This window comes from Cotesia glomerata, linkage group LG7 (genome assembly GCF_020080835.1).
Source record: "Cotesia glomerata isolate CgM1 linkage group LG7, MPM_Cglom_v2.3, whole genome shotgun sequence".
Taxonomy (NCBI): domain Eukaryota; kingdom Metazoa; phylum Arthropoda; class Insecta; order Hymenoptera; family Braconidae; genus Cotesia; species Cotesia glomerata.
In genome coordinates this window covers 24,065,427-24,084,462 of record NC_058164.1, presented here as the reverse complement: position 1 = coordinate 24,084,462, position 19,036 = coordinate 24,065,427, and the positions used below count along the sequence as shown (strand labels likewise).

The following is a 19,036-nucleotide window of genomic DNA, read 5'->3' as shown; positions in this document are numbered from 1 at the left end:
AAACAAAACTTCTATATGTGTGTATGTTAGTTAGTTAATATGTTTTAAATGTGAAGAACTATACCAAAGCCAGCAAGCCAGTGGCCTAAAGCCGATTCACGAATGGCCGAAATTAATAAAAAGTTGAAGAACGATAAATTAGGCTGCCCGCGCGAGAAGCAGTCCTTTTACTTTAAAAATATATATATATATATAGATATATACATATGTTTGGGGGACTAAGGTTTAGCCAGTTCTCAATTCTCTAGACAGGGCGATAATAAATTTCAAATATAAAATTTCTAATCAGTTGTTTTTGCATCTATATATATATATAGCTTTTTTTTGTAAAAATTTATTAACTGGCTCATTCCATTGTGTCTGGGATTTTAAAAAATTTATAGAATTTTAATTAAAAAGATTATTCTTTCTATTTATTGTTATTATATTATTAAGAGAATGAGAAAAATTTGTGGCTAGTGTGTTTGTATGATAAAATGGGTTTTTATGTAATAGTCAATTTATGATGATAAGTATTTACGCTGCATTCGAAAACGCTCTATTTCTAGATACATAATTAAGAAATTACCTTGAATCTCGTGAACTATTGACATTTTTCAAGATATAAGCTCATTTTGATGTTACACTCATCGAGACCTTTCATTTGAGTACCCACATCAATTTTTCATATATTTATATATATTATATACGAATGTATGAAAAATATATCAAAAATTTATGTGGGTACTCAAATGAAAGTTCTTGATGAGTGTACCATCGGAATGAGCTTATATCGTTAAAAATGTCAATATTTAAGAAAGTACAGGGAATTTTAATAAATATCTTGTAAACTATTGACATTTTTTAAGATATAAGCTCATCCCGATGTTACACTCATCAAGACCTTTCATTTGAGTACCCACATCAATTTTTCATATATTTTATATATTTATATATATTATATATATGTATATATGAAAAATATATAAAAAATGCATGTGGGTACTCAAATGAAAGTTCTTGATGAGTGTAACATCAAGATAGGCTTATATCTTTAAAAACTTCAATAGTTAAAAATGTACAGAGCATTTTAACAAATATCTTATGAATTATTGACATTTTTAAAGATATAAGCTAACCCCGATGTTACACTCATCAAGACCTTTCATTTGAGTACCCACATAAATTTTTCATATATTTTATATATTAATATATATAAATATATGTGAAAAATATATGAAAATGCATGTGGGTACTTAAATGAAAGCTTTTGATGAGTGTAACATCTGGATAAGCTTATATCTTTCAAAATTTAAATGGTTAACAAGATATTTGTTAAAATGCCCTGTACTTTCTTAACTATCGAGACCTTTCAATTAAGTACCCACATCAATTTTTCATATATTTTATATATTTATATATAAATATATGAAAAAGATATCAAAATGCATGTGTTACTCAAATGAAAGCTCTTCATGAGTGGAATATCGGGATGAGCTTATATCTCTAAAAAGTTAAATATTTAAGAAAGTACAGGTAATTTTAACAAATATCTTGTAAACTATTGACATTTTTAAAGATATAAGCTCATTTTGATGTTACACTCATCGAGACCTTTCATTTGAGTACCCACATCAATTTTTCATATATTTATATATATTATATATATGTATATATGAAAAATATATCAAAATGCATGTGGGTATTTAAATGAAAGCTCTTGATGAGTGTACAATCAAGATGGGCTTATATCTTTAAAATCATCAATAGTTAAGAAAAGACAGTGTAATTTAACAAAATTCATTATTTATTAAAGCAAAATTGTATTTATTATTGTTTACGTAGTGACAGCAAAGTTGCTAGTTACAAAAATCCACGAAACACAAAAACTAAATACCTTCCGTATAAAGCAATAACACACTGTGGATAAAGGAAATTCGGTGGTGGTACTCGACCCCCCGGTCTTTATTTGAATTTGTCAAAAAGGGTTCGCGTCTGTTTATTTTAAAGGATGTCGAAGGGTTGAATTTTTAAAAATAGAAAGGGATTAAATAAAATAGTAAAAAATATAATAAAGGGTCGAGTATCGAAACTTGTAGCTTGTAGCTTGTTGTTAACTAAGGCACCCTGGAGTCGACAATTTTTTTTTTGTTAGAAAAAAAATAATCACAATATGTACATAGATGTAGACGTATACATATATGTATCTATGTGTGGAGTTGAAACTTTAGAGTATAGAATTTAGATGAATGATTTCATAAGGGGGTGGATATCCGAGTTTATTGGGGTTTTTTTTGTAGGGTAAAAAGTATTAAGAGAAAATTTGTAAGGGTGATTAAAATTTAAGAGCGAAATGACAAAAAACCCACGCCAGACCCTTTTAGCTATTTTATAAATTTTTTTAGGGATTGCTCCGGATAATTATGATGTTTTTGCACGTGTCATGCTTGGAAAAGAAATTATTTTGTTTGTTTTATCCCTTAGTTTAAAAAAAAAACTCAATAGATTATTCTTATCGACATTTGATAGTTTAGTTCCGGGTTTTGCTACTAGATGGCGTCTTTTCTCGCAACCAGAGTCGTTAAGCGGGCTATTTTAAAGGTAAATACTCCGAAGAGATGAAAATACCTCGGTGGTAGCAAACCGTGGCGGTTTATTGTCGGGCTGCATACATATATGACTGTATAAATATGCACTCGGCATATAAAATGTCCATGAGGTGTTAAACGAGCACGATGATGCCAAAAAAGATGAGAATATGAAGGAGAATGTCACAGTCGGCATAACGCGCGTAATTTTGACAGAAATAACAGCCAGCCATTTTAAACATTTAATTTTGTTAGTGTCGTTGTTGTAACACACAAATTTAAGAAACTTCATGGACTTACATCATGCACTTACAGAGAGACAATAAGTCAGTGACATTGCATCTGAGAATAGTTTAGTACTCGCGTTGTAAGTTGCGCGTTGCAAGTTTTGCGTTTAGCGGCTCCGTATGAGAAACTCCTACCTTTTTTTTCTATCTCACTCCCTTATTCCCTATGTTATGAGTCAAGCTCTTTGGGTCTGCCGACAGCCTGGCATTTACGAGTGTCGAGATGAGAAGAGTTTCCGCGAATTTGTGATTTTTTTATTTTTAATTATTATTTTTTATTTTTTTTTTTTTTTCAATTTATTTTTATATTTTGTTTTATTCCTGTCTCAGCTTTTGGGCATGGAAATTATTTTTTTATGATTTATTGTCCAATAAATTTATTTTTCGCTTCATTTTTACTTCTTTAGAAATTTTATTATTGTTATTATTATTATTATTATTATTATTATTATTATTATTATTATTATATTTATTGCACTTTTAAATTTTAAATTTCAACGATAATAATAATAAAATTTTTTTGAAATAAGTTATTATAATTCATATTATTAAGAGTATTTAGGCTGGATCCGAAAATGCTCTATCTCTAGATACATAATTGAGAAATGACCTTGTATCTTGAGAACTATTGACATTTTTATAGATATAATACCCACATCAACTTTTCATATATTTTATATATATGTATATATGAAAAATATATGAAAAATGCATGTGGGTACTCAAATGAAGGCTCTTGATGAGTGTAACATCATAATGAGCTTATATCTTTAAAAACTTCAATAATTAAGAAAGTACAGGGCATTTTAACAAATATCTTGTAAACTATTAACATTTTTAAAAATATAAGCTCACCGTGACATTACACACATTGAGACCTTTTATTTGAGTACCCACATCAATTTTTCATATATTTTATATATTTATATATATTATATATATATATATGAAAAAATATATAAAAAATGCATGTGGGTACTCAAATGAAAGCTCTCGATGAGTGTAACATCAAGATAGGCTTATATTTTTAAAAACTTCAATAGTTAAGAATGTACAGGGCATTTTAACAAATATCTTATGAACTATTGACATTTTTAAAGATATAAGCTAACCTCGATGTTACACTCATCAAGACCTTTCATTTGAGTACCCACATCAATTTTTCATATATTTATATATTATATATATATATATATATATATATATATATATATATATATATATATATATATATATATATATATATATATATATATATATATATATATATATGTATATATAAAAAATATATGAAAAATGCATGTGAGTACTCAAATGAAGGCTCTTGATGATTGTAACATCAAGATGAGCTTATATCTTACAAAATGTCAATAATTAAGAACTGACTTTGCTATCTTGTCAACTAATAATATTTTTGAAGATATAAGCTCATTCCGACATTACACTCATCGAGACCTTTCATTTGAATACCCACATCAATTTTTCATATATTTATATATATTACATATATGTATATATGAAAAATATATCAAAAATGCATGTGGGTACTTAAATGAAAGCTCTTGATGATTGTAACATCAAGATGGGCTCATATCTTTAAAAACATCAATATTTAAGAAACTACAGGGCATATTAACAAATATCTTGTGAACTATTGACATTTTTAAAGATATAAGCTCATCCCGATGTTACACTCATCAAGACCTTTCATTTGAGTACCCACATAAATTTTTCATATATTTCATATATTTATATATATTATATATATGTATATATGAAAAATATATAAAAAATGCATGTGGGTACTCAAATGAAAGCTCTTGATGAGGGTAACATCGGAATGAGCTTATATGTTTAAAAGTGTCAATATTTAAGAAAGTACAGTACATTTTAACAAAAATCATTATTTAGTGAAGCAAAATTTTATTTATTCATAGTTCTGCAATGTGGCTAGATATTATTATTATTTTAACTTTAAAAATTAAATTAAAGTAGATATTTAAAATGAAAATAATATACCCTAAACTTTAAAAAAAGAAAAAAAGAAAGGTATGGCTCGTCGAACTGCTGTCAAAATAGAAATTTGAGTCTGCGTATAATCGAGATGAATAACTAGGGGATTTATTGAGGGATGATTCATTGGGCGAGAAGGTGGATGAAAAATATCCCTTTGTTCTTTGTCCCGATCCTCGTCCCCTCCACTTCTGTTCCTTTATCTAAAACTGGATAAGATAATTTCAGTAGTATTATTTTAGGTTTTGTGCCTTTATCTGGTCTTACGCTTTATTCGCGTCTTTTCGGTTATAAAGAGGATCGCGCGTGAACGAACACCCGTGAATTGTGAAATTTTTTCCAACCCTGTTTACTGAGCGTGTTCTTACTCTATTTACTGTGTAGCGTACACTGTACTGTATTACTTTATGTACGTATTTAGAGTAATGTAGTGTATCTGTACACAGTAGTTGTGTGGAGCCTCTTACCCCCACTGAGTAATTGGGGGCACGATATATGATGGATCAATACACTTTACAACGCATTTTTACAACTCAACTCACCCCGATCCCTTCATATTTACTTTACAGTTTTTATTATTTTTTCTTTGGTATATTCTGATGTTATTATCGATTTTTTTTGTTACTAATTAATTTATTTGTTTTTTTTTTTTTTCCCTAAAAAATATTTTTAAAAATTTCAAGCTTTTAATTTATTAAATTAAAAAAAAAAAAAAAAATTTATCGAAGTAAAAATTCTCTAGCCTAAAAAAACTGCATTGAAATTAAAAAAATAGAAAATTTGTCTTTTTTTTTCTCTATTTTTTCGCATTTAAGCTTTTTTTTTTTTTTTTTTGATGAAATAAAAAAAAATAAACTCCTTAGTAATTGTAAGATTAATTTTTTCTTGAGAAAAAAATTTTTTTTTGGGTTAAAATTGAGTAAATTCTTTAAAATATCTTAAAATCGCATTAAAAAGTTGTTAGAATTTTTTTCAACCAAATTATTGAATAAAAACAAAATTTTTAGGTAATTTTAACAAAAAATTATCGAAGTATAAAATTAAGTACCCTAGAAAATATGAAAAAAAAAATTTTATCCGAAAAAACTGCATCGAAATTATAAAAAATAAAAAATTTTTGCCGACTTTTTGTGTTTTAACCTTTTTTTTACCTCATAAAAAATTTTTATAATGAATAATTCAATTATGTCAATTATAACAATCATTTTTTGTTCAAAAAAAATTTTTTTTTTGTTTTAAATCAAGTAAGATCTTAAAAATATTTTAAAATTGCTTTATGTGCCCTAAAAAATTGAAAAAAAATTTTATCCGGAAAAACTGCATCGAAATTAGAAAAAATAGAAAGTTTTCACTTTTTTTTTGCGAAATTCTTGTATTTTAGCCGTTTTTTACTTAATAAAAAATATCTATAATAAATAATTTAATTTTTTAGTAATGAGTCAGTTGTAACAATCATTTTTTATTAAAGAAAATTTTTTTTTCGACCAAAATCACGTTAGACCTTTATAATATTTTAAAATCTTAATAAGAAGCTGTTGAAATTTTTATTTCATCAAAATTATTAAATAAAAAAAAAATTTATAGGTAACTTTACCAAAAAAATTATTGAAGTAAAAATTCATCACCCTAAAAAATAAAAAAAATTTTTTAACCGTAAAAATGTCATCGAAATTAGAAAAAATTGAAAATTTTCATTTTTTTTGCTAAATTTTTGTATTTTAGCCTTTTTTATCTAATAAAAAATATTTATAATTAATAATTCAATTTTTAAGCAATCAGTCAAATATAAAAATCATCAATTGGTTAAAATCAAGTAAAATCTTTAAAATATCTTAAAATCACATCAAAGAGCTGTTAAAATTTTTTTTTATCCAAATTATTAAATAAAAAAATAATTAGTAGGTAATTTTACCTAAAATTTATTGAAGTAAAAATTCTGTGTCCTAAAAAGTTAAGAAATTAATTTTATTCGAAAAAAACTGCATTGAAATTAAAAAAAAATAGAAAATTTCCTCTTCTTCTGGCCAAATTTTCGTATTTTAGCCTTTTTTTACCTAATAAAAATTAGTTATAGCGAACAATTTAATCATTTAGTAATAAGTCAATTATAACAATCATTTTTTATTCGAAAAAAAATTTTTTTTTGATCAAAATCAAATAAGATCTTTAAAATATCTTAAAATCGCTTTTAGAAGTAGTCGAAATTTTTTAATTTAAATTATCGTATAAAAAACAAATTTTTTTTCTTAATTTTAGACAAAATTCTTCTAATTTTTTACTAAATTTTCTATTTCCGCCAATCGGATCTAAAATACCCCTGAAAAGATCTAATTTCCTTGAAACTTATGGCAATCTTTAAAAAATATTTTTTCGCGAAATTCAAAAAGGAAATGAACGTGAAAAAGAATGTGAAATGGTTCTATTAACGTCCTAAAATGTCACACGTCATTAGTAATAAAGTTTATTTATTTTTTATTGTCGTTTCTTCCGCGATCTTGTCTCTAAACAAAAAGCAACGCATTACTATCGTATCACTGACCTCAGTCTTATGTGCTTTCAATAGTTTTGTTCCCTTCCCCTTCTGTTTGACCAAATGAGCTCCTCCAGCCCCCTCCCCCTCACCCTTCGCCGGTCAATATATATAAATATATGTACGTATATTCTCGTTTTATCCGATCTGTATCTTAACACATTTGTCTTTCTCAACAAACAGTTCGAACGTCTATTTTTCACTCAACCCATTGGCACCCGAGTCAAAGATTTCGAAACCGCGAACGCGTCTCGCGGCTTAATTAAATTTAGAATATTTTTTTAATTTCTACGATTCCAATCGGATTATTTGGCACACTGTATTTAAATCCCTTCATTTTTTTTTTATTCATTTAAGGACGCTCGTGCGTAAGACTTTATATTTTTTAGTTTTGATAAGTTTAATTAATGATCTTCCCTAAAAAATTGAAAATTCATCGATAATTTAACAAAGTTATTTACGATTAAAAATTAGATTTTTAACATACAACCTTGAGGTAGATCAGCATTTTTTAAATTTAAAATTATAATATTTATATTATTAAAGTAGATACCATGATAATTAATGTTTTAAAAAATAATCTGATTAATGTAGTTAATATAAATGCATCAAAACACACACAGTGTGGACGAACGTTTAAATAAATAATTTATTATTTTACTTGGTATAATTAAAATAATTTTAGTTGATTTTTTAACGTACTGAAAACAACCACCTCAATTCAGCTGATTACATCGTTAGAAATGACAGATTTGTCTAATTTAATAAACAATAAAGATAGACGTTAAATCAAAGACTAATTTATACTTACTGATTTTTTAAAATAGATCCCTAAAAAATATTTCAGGTAAATAAACAAAAAATTATAAATCATTATCAGATTATTTATATACTTTATTATTTTTTTCAAGACCCCAATAAATTTCATAAAAAGTTGTTACTCATTTGACTCTAGCGTAGCGTATAAACGTCCTTAAAAAAAATTAATTGAATTAAATAGATATTTTACTAAAAAAGGTACAAAACGCCCCGGATTATAAGTAGATATAAATTTATATTTTTTAGTTTTGATAAGTTTAATTAATGATCTTCCCTAAAAAATTGAAAATTCATCGATTATTTAAAAAAGTTATTTACGATTAAAAATTAGATTTTTAACATACAACCTTGAGGTAGATCAGCATTTTTTTAATTTAAAATTATAATATTTATATTATTAACGTAGATACCATGATAATTAATGTTTTAAAAAATAATCTGATTAATGTAGTTAATATAAATGCATCAAAACACACACAGTGTGGACGAACGTTTAAGTAAATAATTTATTATTTTACTTGGTATAATTAAAATAATTTTAGTTGATTTTTGAGCGTACTGAAAACAACCACCTCAATTCAGCTGATTACATCGTTAGAAATGACAGATTTGTCTAATTTAATAAACAATAAAGATGGACGTTAAATCAACGACTAATTTATACTTACTGATTTTTTAAAATAGATCCCTAAAAAATATTTCAGGTAAATAAACAAAAAATTATAAATCATTATCAGATTATTTATATACTTTATTATTTTTTTCAAGACCCCAATAAATTTTATAAAAAGTTGTTACTCATTTGACTCCAGCGTAGCGTATAAACGTCCTTAAAAAAAATTAATTAAATTAAATAGATATTTTACTAAAAAAGGTATAAAAGGCCCCGGATTATTCTTTAGAAACTGCCGTTAGATCGTCGCAAAGGGTTAAACTTCAGCCGGCTGAGATAAAACCGAAATAATAATAACTTAACTAAAAAAAATAAAAAAATCTCACCCAATTGAAAATCCACCGGGATAAAAACTAAAAAGCATACGATGTGGGTCCTTTATGCTTTTAAATAAAATTCAACAAAACCTCCCCTTAGACCCAATATTTTCATCTCACATCTCACATCTAACATCTCACGTCTCGTCTTTTCACTATCATTATTATTATCAAATTTTTTTTCCTTCTGAATAAAAGGGTTCCTCTCCTTATTTTATAATTTTATTCTCCACGTGTATCCACAAAAAATCTCACAAAAACTAATATTTTAAGTTAAAGCTTAGTCACGATCTTTTTCAATCCCTCTAAAAAATTACTTATCTGCTTTTGATTATGTTTTTTTGGTTTAGCATGATGGAAATGGCACCCAGTTAAAATTTATAGGTCATTGACATAACAAATTATTTTTCTTTTTTCAATTGTTAAAGTGTGAAATTTTTTTTCAAATTCATCGATTGTTCTACTTTATCATACAACCGATAGAAAAAATTACCTTTAATACATACAGTCGGTAAAAAAAATAATATTTACCGTCTGTAAAGTAACAAACTGACTTATCGACGGCGACATATTTACCCACAAAAGACTACTTTATCAATTAGAAAGATGCAGTAGGTTGCTTACCTAGAAATTTGTGACTTACCTACAAAATTAGCAAGGAGGAATTAGCGTCACACAGTGACGCTAGATGGCCTCATGTGTCCCAAAATATTCTTTTAATAAATAAGATACTTGACAATTTATTAAGGAGATCCACGCGAAGTAGTAGAATTTTTAAAACTTCCTGAAAATTTGTAAATTTAATCTACATAGAATAATTAATAAAAAAAATTGAAAAACAGTAGATTTCCGGGATATTTAATCAAATAATTAGGTTTTAAAATTGTAATTTTTACATGTGAATGGAGATTTCTCCAGTCGTGTATTTGGTTATAATTTAATGCAATTAACGATTTCAAAAAAATTTTATTTTCATTGAATTTGATTGAAAAAATAATAAGCTTTCGATTAAATTAATAAAAAAAGTAGCTTTCCGAACAAATTAAGGAGATATTTTATATCTTTTATGAAAAATCACTCGGAACTTGCGTTCTTTAAAGTCTTGTATTCGACTTGGCAACACCGCTCGCGCAGTTACTCGGCGCATAAGTAACCGCGGTTTTTTAAAAGCTCGAAGATTTTAGTAATTTAAGTTAGACAGTAAACATAAATAAATTTAAAGGTTAGGGAACTCTTTTTGTGTTGTCAAGTGTATACCGGTAATTCAGAGTGCTATATTCTTTATTAGTCAATTAAATGTTAATAATTATTTAATGAGTAAATTTATCGGAAATTTCCTCAATAATGTCATTAATTAATTTAAAAATCAATTTTAAGAAAAGTATTTCTACGTATTATTTTTTATAGACATTCTTTACACTAGTAGGATACTTGGATCTCCTTAGGAAAAATAATTTATGATTAAATTTTGTCTTTAAAATACACAATTATTCCTGTAAAATGAAAATTATGACTGAAATTAGAAATAGACAGCTTTTTTAGATAATGAAGAGAGCAATTAGAATTCTTTTTACGCGCGTTCCTCTTAAGACAAGACAGACCATACAAACCTGAACCCTTTTACCATTGGAAGAAGAAGCCTCGCAGTCGACCGGGAAGAAAACCTACTTAATAATTTCTGTTTACAGCCCTGCTGAGTCAGAGTATGTCTCCAGTGCCTGACAACCTAACCACGGGGTCGAAGTCATCACTAACAGCACAATCTCTCCAGCAACAATCCACCCAACAGATTGATTACTCGCGATACGTTCGACGATTCTCCTCAGCTTTAGAATGCGGGTCGTCTTATTGCAAAGAGCTGGGTTGTCGGGAGCACTTTCACTGTCTAGATTGCAGCGGGCGTGTGTTTGTCAAAAAAGAGGAGATGATTCGCCACTTTAAATGGCACAAAAAGCGCGACGAATCCCTCCAACACGGTTTTATGCGATATTCCCCAACAGACGATTGTTCCGAACGTCACCCAATGAGAAGCTGTCCTCACAATAGGAAGCAAACCCATTACCATTGCATCCATGACAATTGCGACAAGGTCTACATCTCGACATCCGACGTCCAGATGCATGCTAACTACCACCGAAAGGATTCCGCAATCATCCAAGAAGGTTTCCAGCGGTTTCGCGCAACGGAGACTTGCGGGACTGATTATTGTCCGTTTGTTGGTCAAAGAACCACTCACTTCCACTGCAGGAGGTCCAACTGCAGGTATACTTTCAAGAACAAAGCCGATATGGACAAGCACAAGTCCTACCACATCAAAGACGAGCAGCTTTCAAGGGACGGCTTTAAAAAATTCATGAAATCTGAAGCTTGTCCTTATGAGCAGTGCAGGTTTTCTCGAGTTTGCAATCATATCCACTGCATCAGGCCTCACTGCAGCTACGTGCTTCATTCTTCTGGTCAGTTGTTCTCCCACAAACGCAAGCACGAGCGACATGACTCGGAACTGGCTTACAGAAAGTACAAGCAAGTTGGTCCCAGTGGAAGGCCAATGAACTGGGACGAATTGGCAGGCTCCAGTGTTTTGAGCATGAACGGCGAGAGTTCCAACGAAGAGCGAGCTTCTCCTAGCTTCTATTCCTTGGAAGACTCCTTCCAAAGCGCTAGTGACCTGGCAATGGATCTAACAGCGACCAACATGAGCACGTTAGCCAGTTCTACCTCGATGGAGCAGCCTAGCTCGCCGGGAGCTTCAACAGGAACTGGTCTAACAGCTTCAGAGCTTTCCTACCTAGCTCCAGCTTCAGCAGAGTGTCCTTGCAATCACCGGAGTGATCACTTCCACTGTGCGTTGGACGGATGCGGTGCTACTCTTAGAGACCCCAGAGAAGTTCGGGAGCATCTGAGGGAGCATGAGACCCAGGAGCGGATTACTGACGCGTACTTCGACGAAGGAACCTGTGAAGACTGCCCTTACGCTGATAAGGAGAAGCACTATCACTGCAACTGGGATAATTGTAAGGAAGTCATCCTGGCGACTGACAAACCCTTCAGGAGGTTGCAGCACTACAAGATCCATGAGTATACGAGGCAGCTGAATTTGAATAGCTCCACCCAGATCTTGTCCTCTGATGTGACTCTGACCCACCTGACTAACATTGATGCGATGTTCAGGAGGAAGCGTGGTAGGCCGCCCAAGAATCGGGTTATAGAAATTTGGTCAGGAGGCGGAGACTCATCAAGTCACACTCAGGATTCGCCTCAAGCGATTTTTACGAGCTTCAAGCTTCCCAAACCAACTCCTGGACCTGGTCCTAGTCCTAGTCCCATCGCGCTCAGCCTTGGTCCCAGTCCAGTCCAGTCTTCTATTCAAGATGACGAAGACAGTGAAGACAGCACCGAACCCGAGGGATTCGCTACCTATAATCCTGACTCCTGTCCTGATCCAAGTTGTGTGATCCGTGGAACGAGACACCATCACTGCTCCCAAGCCAGGTGCTTCTTTGCGACAGATCGGGCTGATCAGTTGCTGATGCACAGCAAGGATTTCCATGATAATGTTGATATTCTTCCCGGATTCGCTTTTTATGATAAAATGGTTGATTGTAGACTTCCTAGCTGTCACAGCAATCGCGTTCATCGGCATTATCATTGCACCAGGATGAATTGTGCGTATTCATTTGTGAGGTATTCCACGATGGCGCAGCATGAGAAGCAACACATGGGCATTATCCAGGAACCGATGGAAGTTCCAGAGTCTCAAGGTCAGAGTCAGATGCTTGGGCAGATTTGCCAGATACCAGAGAAGCCCAGAATCCAGGTGAAGAATCCATCAGAGCTGATTGATAAACCAGAGATCTGTCAGGATGATTCAAGGTCCATTATTGATGACAAAGACGACGCTAGTCCTGACACGAACAAAACAACTGGTGAGTTAATACGTTAGGTAGGCACGAAGCTAGCGCACTTAGATTATACTTATTATTACATTTTAAGAATGGTAGACGAGACGAATTTGATGAAAATTTTCATACACCAGATTGTTTTGCAATTATATTGCTAAACAGTCTAATTCACTGCATGACCTGCACGATTGCACTGTTTTTAAACACACACCTCTTTGTTACCTGTTTGTTAAATTTACATGTTTATGATCTGTTAATTAGCCAGTAAGTTATGATTAGTGGTTAGTGGGCGGTATTTATTCAAGTGTTGGTTGTTTTTGGTTGATTGCTAGTGGTGAGGGCGGCAGGGACCTATTATCCGGTAAGCGGACCGCCGAATGAACCCGCACTTCCGAGCGCCATGCTATCCATGCGAGCTTCCGTGCACCAAGGTTCGTGCCACCGACCAGTTTTTTTTTTCATCTTATCTCAAATCTTCTCTCAAAACTTACCACTAAATCAGAATGCTCCAAAATTCTAGACCTTAATTTATACGGAAAGAATAAGATGACACTGGATATCATCCCAGATTATACTGAGTGAAAAAAAAAATTTCAGATTGTAGCGAATATAATCCAGATTACAATGCGTATAATCCAGATTATAATGAATAATGAGTATAATCCAGATTATAATGAATATAATCCAGATTATAATGAGTATAATCCAGATTATAATGAGTATAATCCAGATTATAATGAGTATAATCCAGATTATAATGAGTATAATCCAGATTATAATGAGTATACTCCAGATTATAATGAGTATAATCCAGATTACAATGCGTATAATCCAGATTATAATGACTCATTATAAGGACCCGGAATTTCGCCACCATTCAAATGACTTTATATGTTTAACCTTAAATTTGAACAATTGAAAATAAGTCAACTTCCGTGCCCTAATAATGAGTATAATCCAGATTATGATGAGTATAATCCAGATTATAATGAGTATAATCCAGATTATAATGAGTATAATCCAGATTATAATGATTATCATCCGGTTATCACTGAGTATAATCTCGGATGATATCCAGTGTCATCTTATTCTTTCCGTGTATCTGGACCATTCTGATGCACTACCTTCCATCACCACCCTGCTAATCACTCGTTTCTGTTACAGAACCTCCAGTTCCATCAACCAGTTCTTCACCACACACTCTCTACGGACCAGACCAGAGTTGCAGCCGGCCGTTCTGCAAACTAAAGCGGAAGAACCACTACCACTGCAACGCTTGCAACCAAGCCTTCTCCGAACTGGACCGCCTGGTGGCGCACATCGCCAAACACTCTACCGGAGCGATTCTGAGCCAGCAGCAGCACCCCGAGCTTCCGAACCCCCCGAACATCCCCACGGACTACCTAACCCAGCTATCCCAGCACAAACCGGATTTCATGACCCAGAACGTCCAAATGCAGAACATCCAGTACCAAAACATCCGCCAGATGCCCCAACAGTCCCCCATTAAAGAAATCAAGCTAGAAAGCCCCAGACCCGAACCTACTAATCCGATCAAACGCGAACCCACGGAATCCCGCGAAGAACCCCAACCGGAGAACCCCAATGAGAACAACGGACACATCCAGGTTCCTACCAGCATGGCCCAACCAGTTCCAGGTGGGTTCGAACTAGATCTAAGCCACGGGTTTCACTTCCCCAGTCCCGCAGTAATGGCCGCAATGAACCAGCAGCTAGCTTTGATGAACCAAGCGCTCCCGCCGTTTTTACAACATAGCGGGATGTATGCCAGTGCGCCTAGCTTGATGTTTGCTCCAGCTTTACCACCTGGGAACTTCCTCCCGGGAAGGGACGACAATCCTCTAGCTTCTCTAGCGGCGAATTTGAACCTGTCTAAAAGGTCCCTCTCTCCATCAGACGCCAATTCGATGGAAGCTAAGAAACAGCGGCTGCATCACTCCATGAGGATGCTGAAGGACGAACCGGTTCCTGATGGGTATGTTCGGTTTAGGTTCAATGAAGACTGCAGGTACCCTCACTGCGGCTACCGCGAACACCAAACCCACTTCCACTGCATGCGTCAGGATTGTGGGTACTCTTTTTGCGACAAAACTAGGTTTGTTCAACACACTGCTAGGCACGAACGCTTGGACACCTTGATGGGTAGTGAGTTCCAGCAGTACAGAGCTAATGTTCCGTGTGGCAGAGCCAATTGCGCTTACACTTCTTCTTTAGGTTCCATGCAGAACAAGGCTTCACACTTCCATTGCTTGAAGTGTGACTTTGTTTGCACTGATACTAACAAAGTTGTCGCTCACAGGCGGCAGCACGCTAAGTTAGACAGCATTGCTGCAGCTGGGTTCCAGAAATTCACACCCAGTTTGCCTTGTGGCGCTGTTCAGTGTCAACATTCGGGCAAACAAACCCATTATCATTGTCTTCAGTGTCAATATGCGGTTCTAGGACTCGCCCAAATGTCCGCTCACAAGTATCGACACATCGACGGCTAGTTTTTGTTAGTGAATTAGCGCTCACTACTGCGCCATCTACTGGAAAGAACATTTAATTGTATTAACGTAGTATTGAGCGGTTGTTATTAAGACTGGCTGGTAAAAGACAAGTATAAATTGTTGTACGGTGTACAATTATATAAATATGAATATATAGAGAGAATTATTGATATGGATTTGAATTTTTTAAGTATATCGATGTATGTATTTGTATAATTTTTCGTAAGTAGGAAGTGTGATGCTCAAAAATTACAGAATTCTCCTCCTCGGAATTAAGGAATTTATAGGTATATTTAATATACATACTAAAAATTTTAAGATATATATATATGTAGAGGATTGATATATAGTGCAGAGGGCGCTCTTGTTTCTAATTTTTGTATTGTGTACGGGATCAGCACTTGAGTTTTCTATGGCAGGTGCCTTTAGGGTCTTACGAAACAATGTAGTGTGCCTTAGAATCAGGTCGACAATTTTAAATATGGAGTTTTTAGACAGAGCTTGGATTTTATCGGGAAATTTACTGTAGTGCCTTGGAGAAAAATTGAGGAGGATTTTTTAGAATTTTGTTTGAGAAGAAAATATTGTAGTGCGATTAAGTGGAAATAGCTTCGCGGACAGAGTTCTTAATAACTAACTGGAGGAAATAGGGTTCGATTCCGGGTCCGAGTTTTTTTTTTTATTTTTTTAAAATGAAAATCTGTGTTTTTTAATAAATTTTATAATAATCTATCAAAATAAAATAAAAAATTAAATTAAGATTTTTCTCGCTGCAAAAAATTTTTTTAGAAAAATAATTTAGACCGGGAATCGAACCTGGATTTTTTTGATCCGAGTTATTGAGAAGATTATTTTGTAGTGCGACTAAGGGCCAGTTTTTCAACCCAGGGTTTTTATTTCACCCGAGTTTATAACCATAGCAACAGTACTATTCTAATGTTTTTTAAATATGTTACTATCGTTACAAATTCTGGTTAAATTAAAACTCCGGGTTGAAAAACTGGCCCTAAGTTGGGATAGCTTAGCAGACAGAGCTGTTAATAGCTAACTGGAGGAGACAGGGCTCGATTCCTGATCTGGGTTTTCTCAATTTTTTTTTTTTTTTTTTTTTTTAATAAAAATCACTTATTTCTGCGTTTTTTGATAAATTTTATATTATGTTAAAATAAAATAAAAAAAATTAAATTAAAATTTTTCCTCGCTTCTCAAAAAAACATTTTTTAGAAAAAAAAATTTAGACCGGAATCGAACCCGGATCGTTTTGATCCGGAATATTGAGGTTATTTTGTAGTGCGACTAAGTGGGTTTTCTCATTTTTTTTTTTTTTTAATTTTTTTTTTAATAAAAATCACTGTCTTGTGTTTTAATAAAAATCACTGTGCGGCGTTTTTTAATAAATTTTAAAATATTTTATTAAAATGATTTAAAAAAAAAAAAAATTTTTTTTTTTTTAAATAAAAGTCTATCGTTTTTTAATAAATTTTATAATAATCTAGTAAAACAAAATAAAAAAATCAAATTAAGATTTTTTCTGACTTAAAAAAAAAATTTTTTTTTTAAATAATTTCGTCCGGAATCGAACCCGGATCTTTTTGACCCGCATGAAGAGCTGTCTAATTTATCAAAAATAATATTGATATATCCAGAATTACTAAAAAAATATTGCAAATTTTTATAAAGTTAAAAGAAATAATGATTAGTCATTCCACAGAAAAAAAGTCATCCTAGCCAACAGACTAGAGGGCGTTAACATCGGCTGGCAAAAAAAATCTTGTAGACAATAATAAGAACCAAGTATGGTTATACCTCGGTTTCAAAGAAACGCAAGTGAAGTAAAGCTGTAGCGTTCTCATAAATATATATATTGACGGTTTAAGTTTTTTATAGAGACGTTGTACAGCCACTGAAATGGTATTCCCGTTTGGCTAGGTCACAGCAGCCATATGAGTGCCATAAAAACAAGTAATACGATTTAAATAATTAATGTTAGTAACAAACTGTTAAGTATAGCGACCATCGACGAGGAGGAGAAGATAAATTTATAGAATCGAGATTTCTCGGAATAAATAAAAATATATTGCTGAAATATTAATTAAAATATGGATATAAAATTAATAAATATTATTATTATTATTATTATTATATGTTAGAGATAATTTAACGAACTAGGTTATGAACACGCATGTATATTTATTTAGACTTAGTGTTCAATAAATAATTTAAGATTTTAATAACTATGTAACTGTTTTTCTTTATTTTAAAGTTATCGTTCGGACTCGAGGCATTGTGGGTCCGGATAATAATGAATATTCATTATTAAATAAATTAACTTATATTTTTAAGGTAGATCTAATCATTTATTGTTTATTATTATTATCATTATTTTTATTATTGATTATTATTATATTATTATTATATTATTGATTATTATTATTATTATGATTATTATTATTATTGAAAACTACACCTATGTAGCTGTGATTTCGCTTTGAAAAAGTAAAAATTAAAAAACATATTTATAGCAATCGAAATATTTATTTTGTTTTTTTATTTATTTACATTTTTCTCTTATAATTTTTTTAGGGATGGAAAAAATTTGAAGATTTTATGGCAGGTAAGTGAAATATGACATATATAGATCGATGAATCTAAGTTTCATCCCGAGTAAAAACAGAATTCCGCCGCACCACCGCCGCAACACCGCTGCACGGCTTTTTAAGCGCCGCACCACCGCTGCACTACAGCCGTGAAAATTTTGGTTATTTTACAAGTGCCGTATCACTGCCGCACCAGCGCCGTGACAAGTAAATAAACTTCTATTCGCCGCACCACCGCCGCACCACAGCTGTGACGCGCCCGGGTAAAAATAAAATTATTAATTTTTACGAAAAAATAATAAATTTCGTTCGACCGCCGCAGCACCGCTGCACTACAGCCGTGACAATTTTGGTTATTTTATAAGTGCCGTATCACCGCCGCACCACCGCCGTGACGAGTAAAGAATTTATCTATTCGCCGCACTACCGCCGCACCAGCGCCGTGACAAGTAAATAAATTTCTATTCGCCGCACCACCGCCGCATCACAGCTGTGACGCGCCCGGGTAAAAATAAAATTATTAATTTTTACGAAAAAATAATAAATTTCATTCGACCGCCGCACCACCGCTGCACCACCGCCGCACCATACCACTGTTTGATGGTATATACATTGAAATAATATATCCGTTGATCACTCAAATAGCTTAACTAAATTTTTTAAGTTAAGTATGGCTTGCAGTGCAGTTGGCAATGTTCGAGACTTCCATGCAGACGATCCAGGTTCGAATCCCATCACAGTTCAATTTTTAAAATTCTTTCAGAGTATTTCAATAGGCGTACCGCTTCTGTGCAACCCGAGGACGAAATTAAAAATTTTCA

At 32.2% G+C, this 19,036-nt stretch overlaps 1 protein-coding gene across 2 annotated transcripts in view; it reads left to right on the top strand.

Annotated features, from left to right (window-relative positions):
- The window catches only part of LOC123269917, a 115,343-nt gene extending 98,999 nt beyond the window's left edge, over positions 1-16,344 (top strand). Inside the window, exons 7-9 of one of the 2 annotated variants that reach the window (XM_044735839.1) lie at positions 10,895-13,132; positions 13,441-13,539; positions 14,273-16,344. In XM_044735839.1, the coding sequence (XP_044591774.1) occupies positions 10,895-13,132; positions 13,441-13,539; positions 14,273-15,618 (3,683 nt within the window). In that variant the 3' untranslated portion in view covers positions 15,619-16,344. The remainder of the gene's footprint in view (positions 1-10,894; positions 13,133-13,440; positions 13,540-14,272) is intronic. The other variant, XM_044735840.1, reaches the window with a different exon arrangement.
- Positions 16,345-19,036: the final 2,692 nt, after the last annotated feature.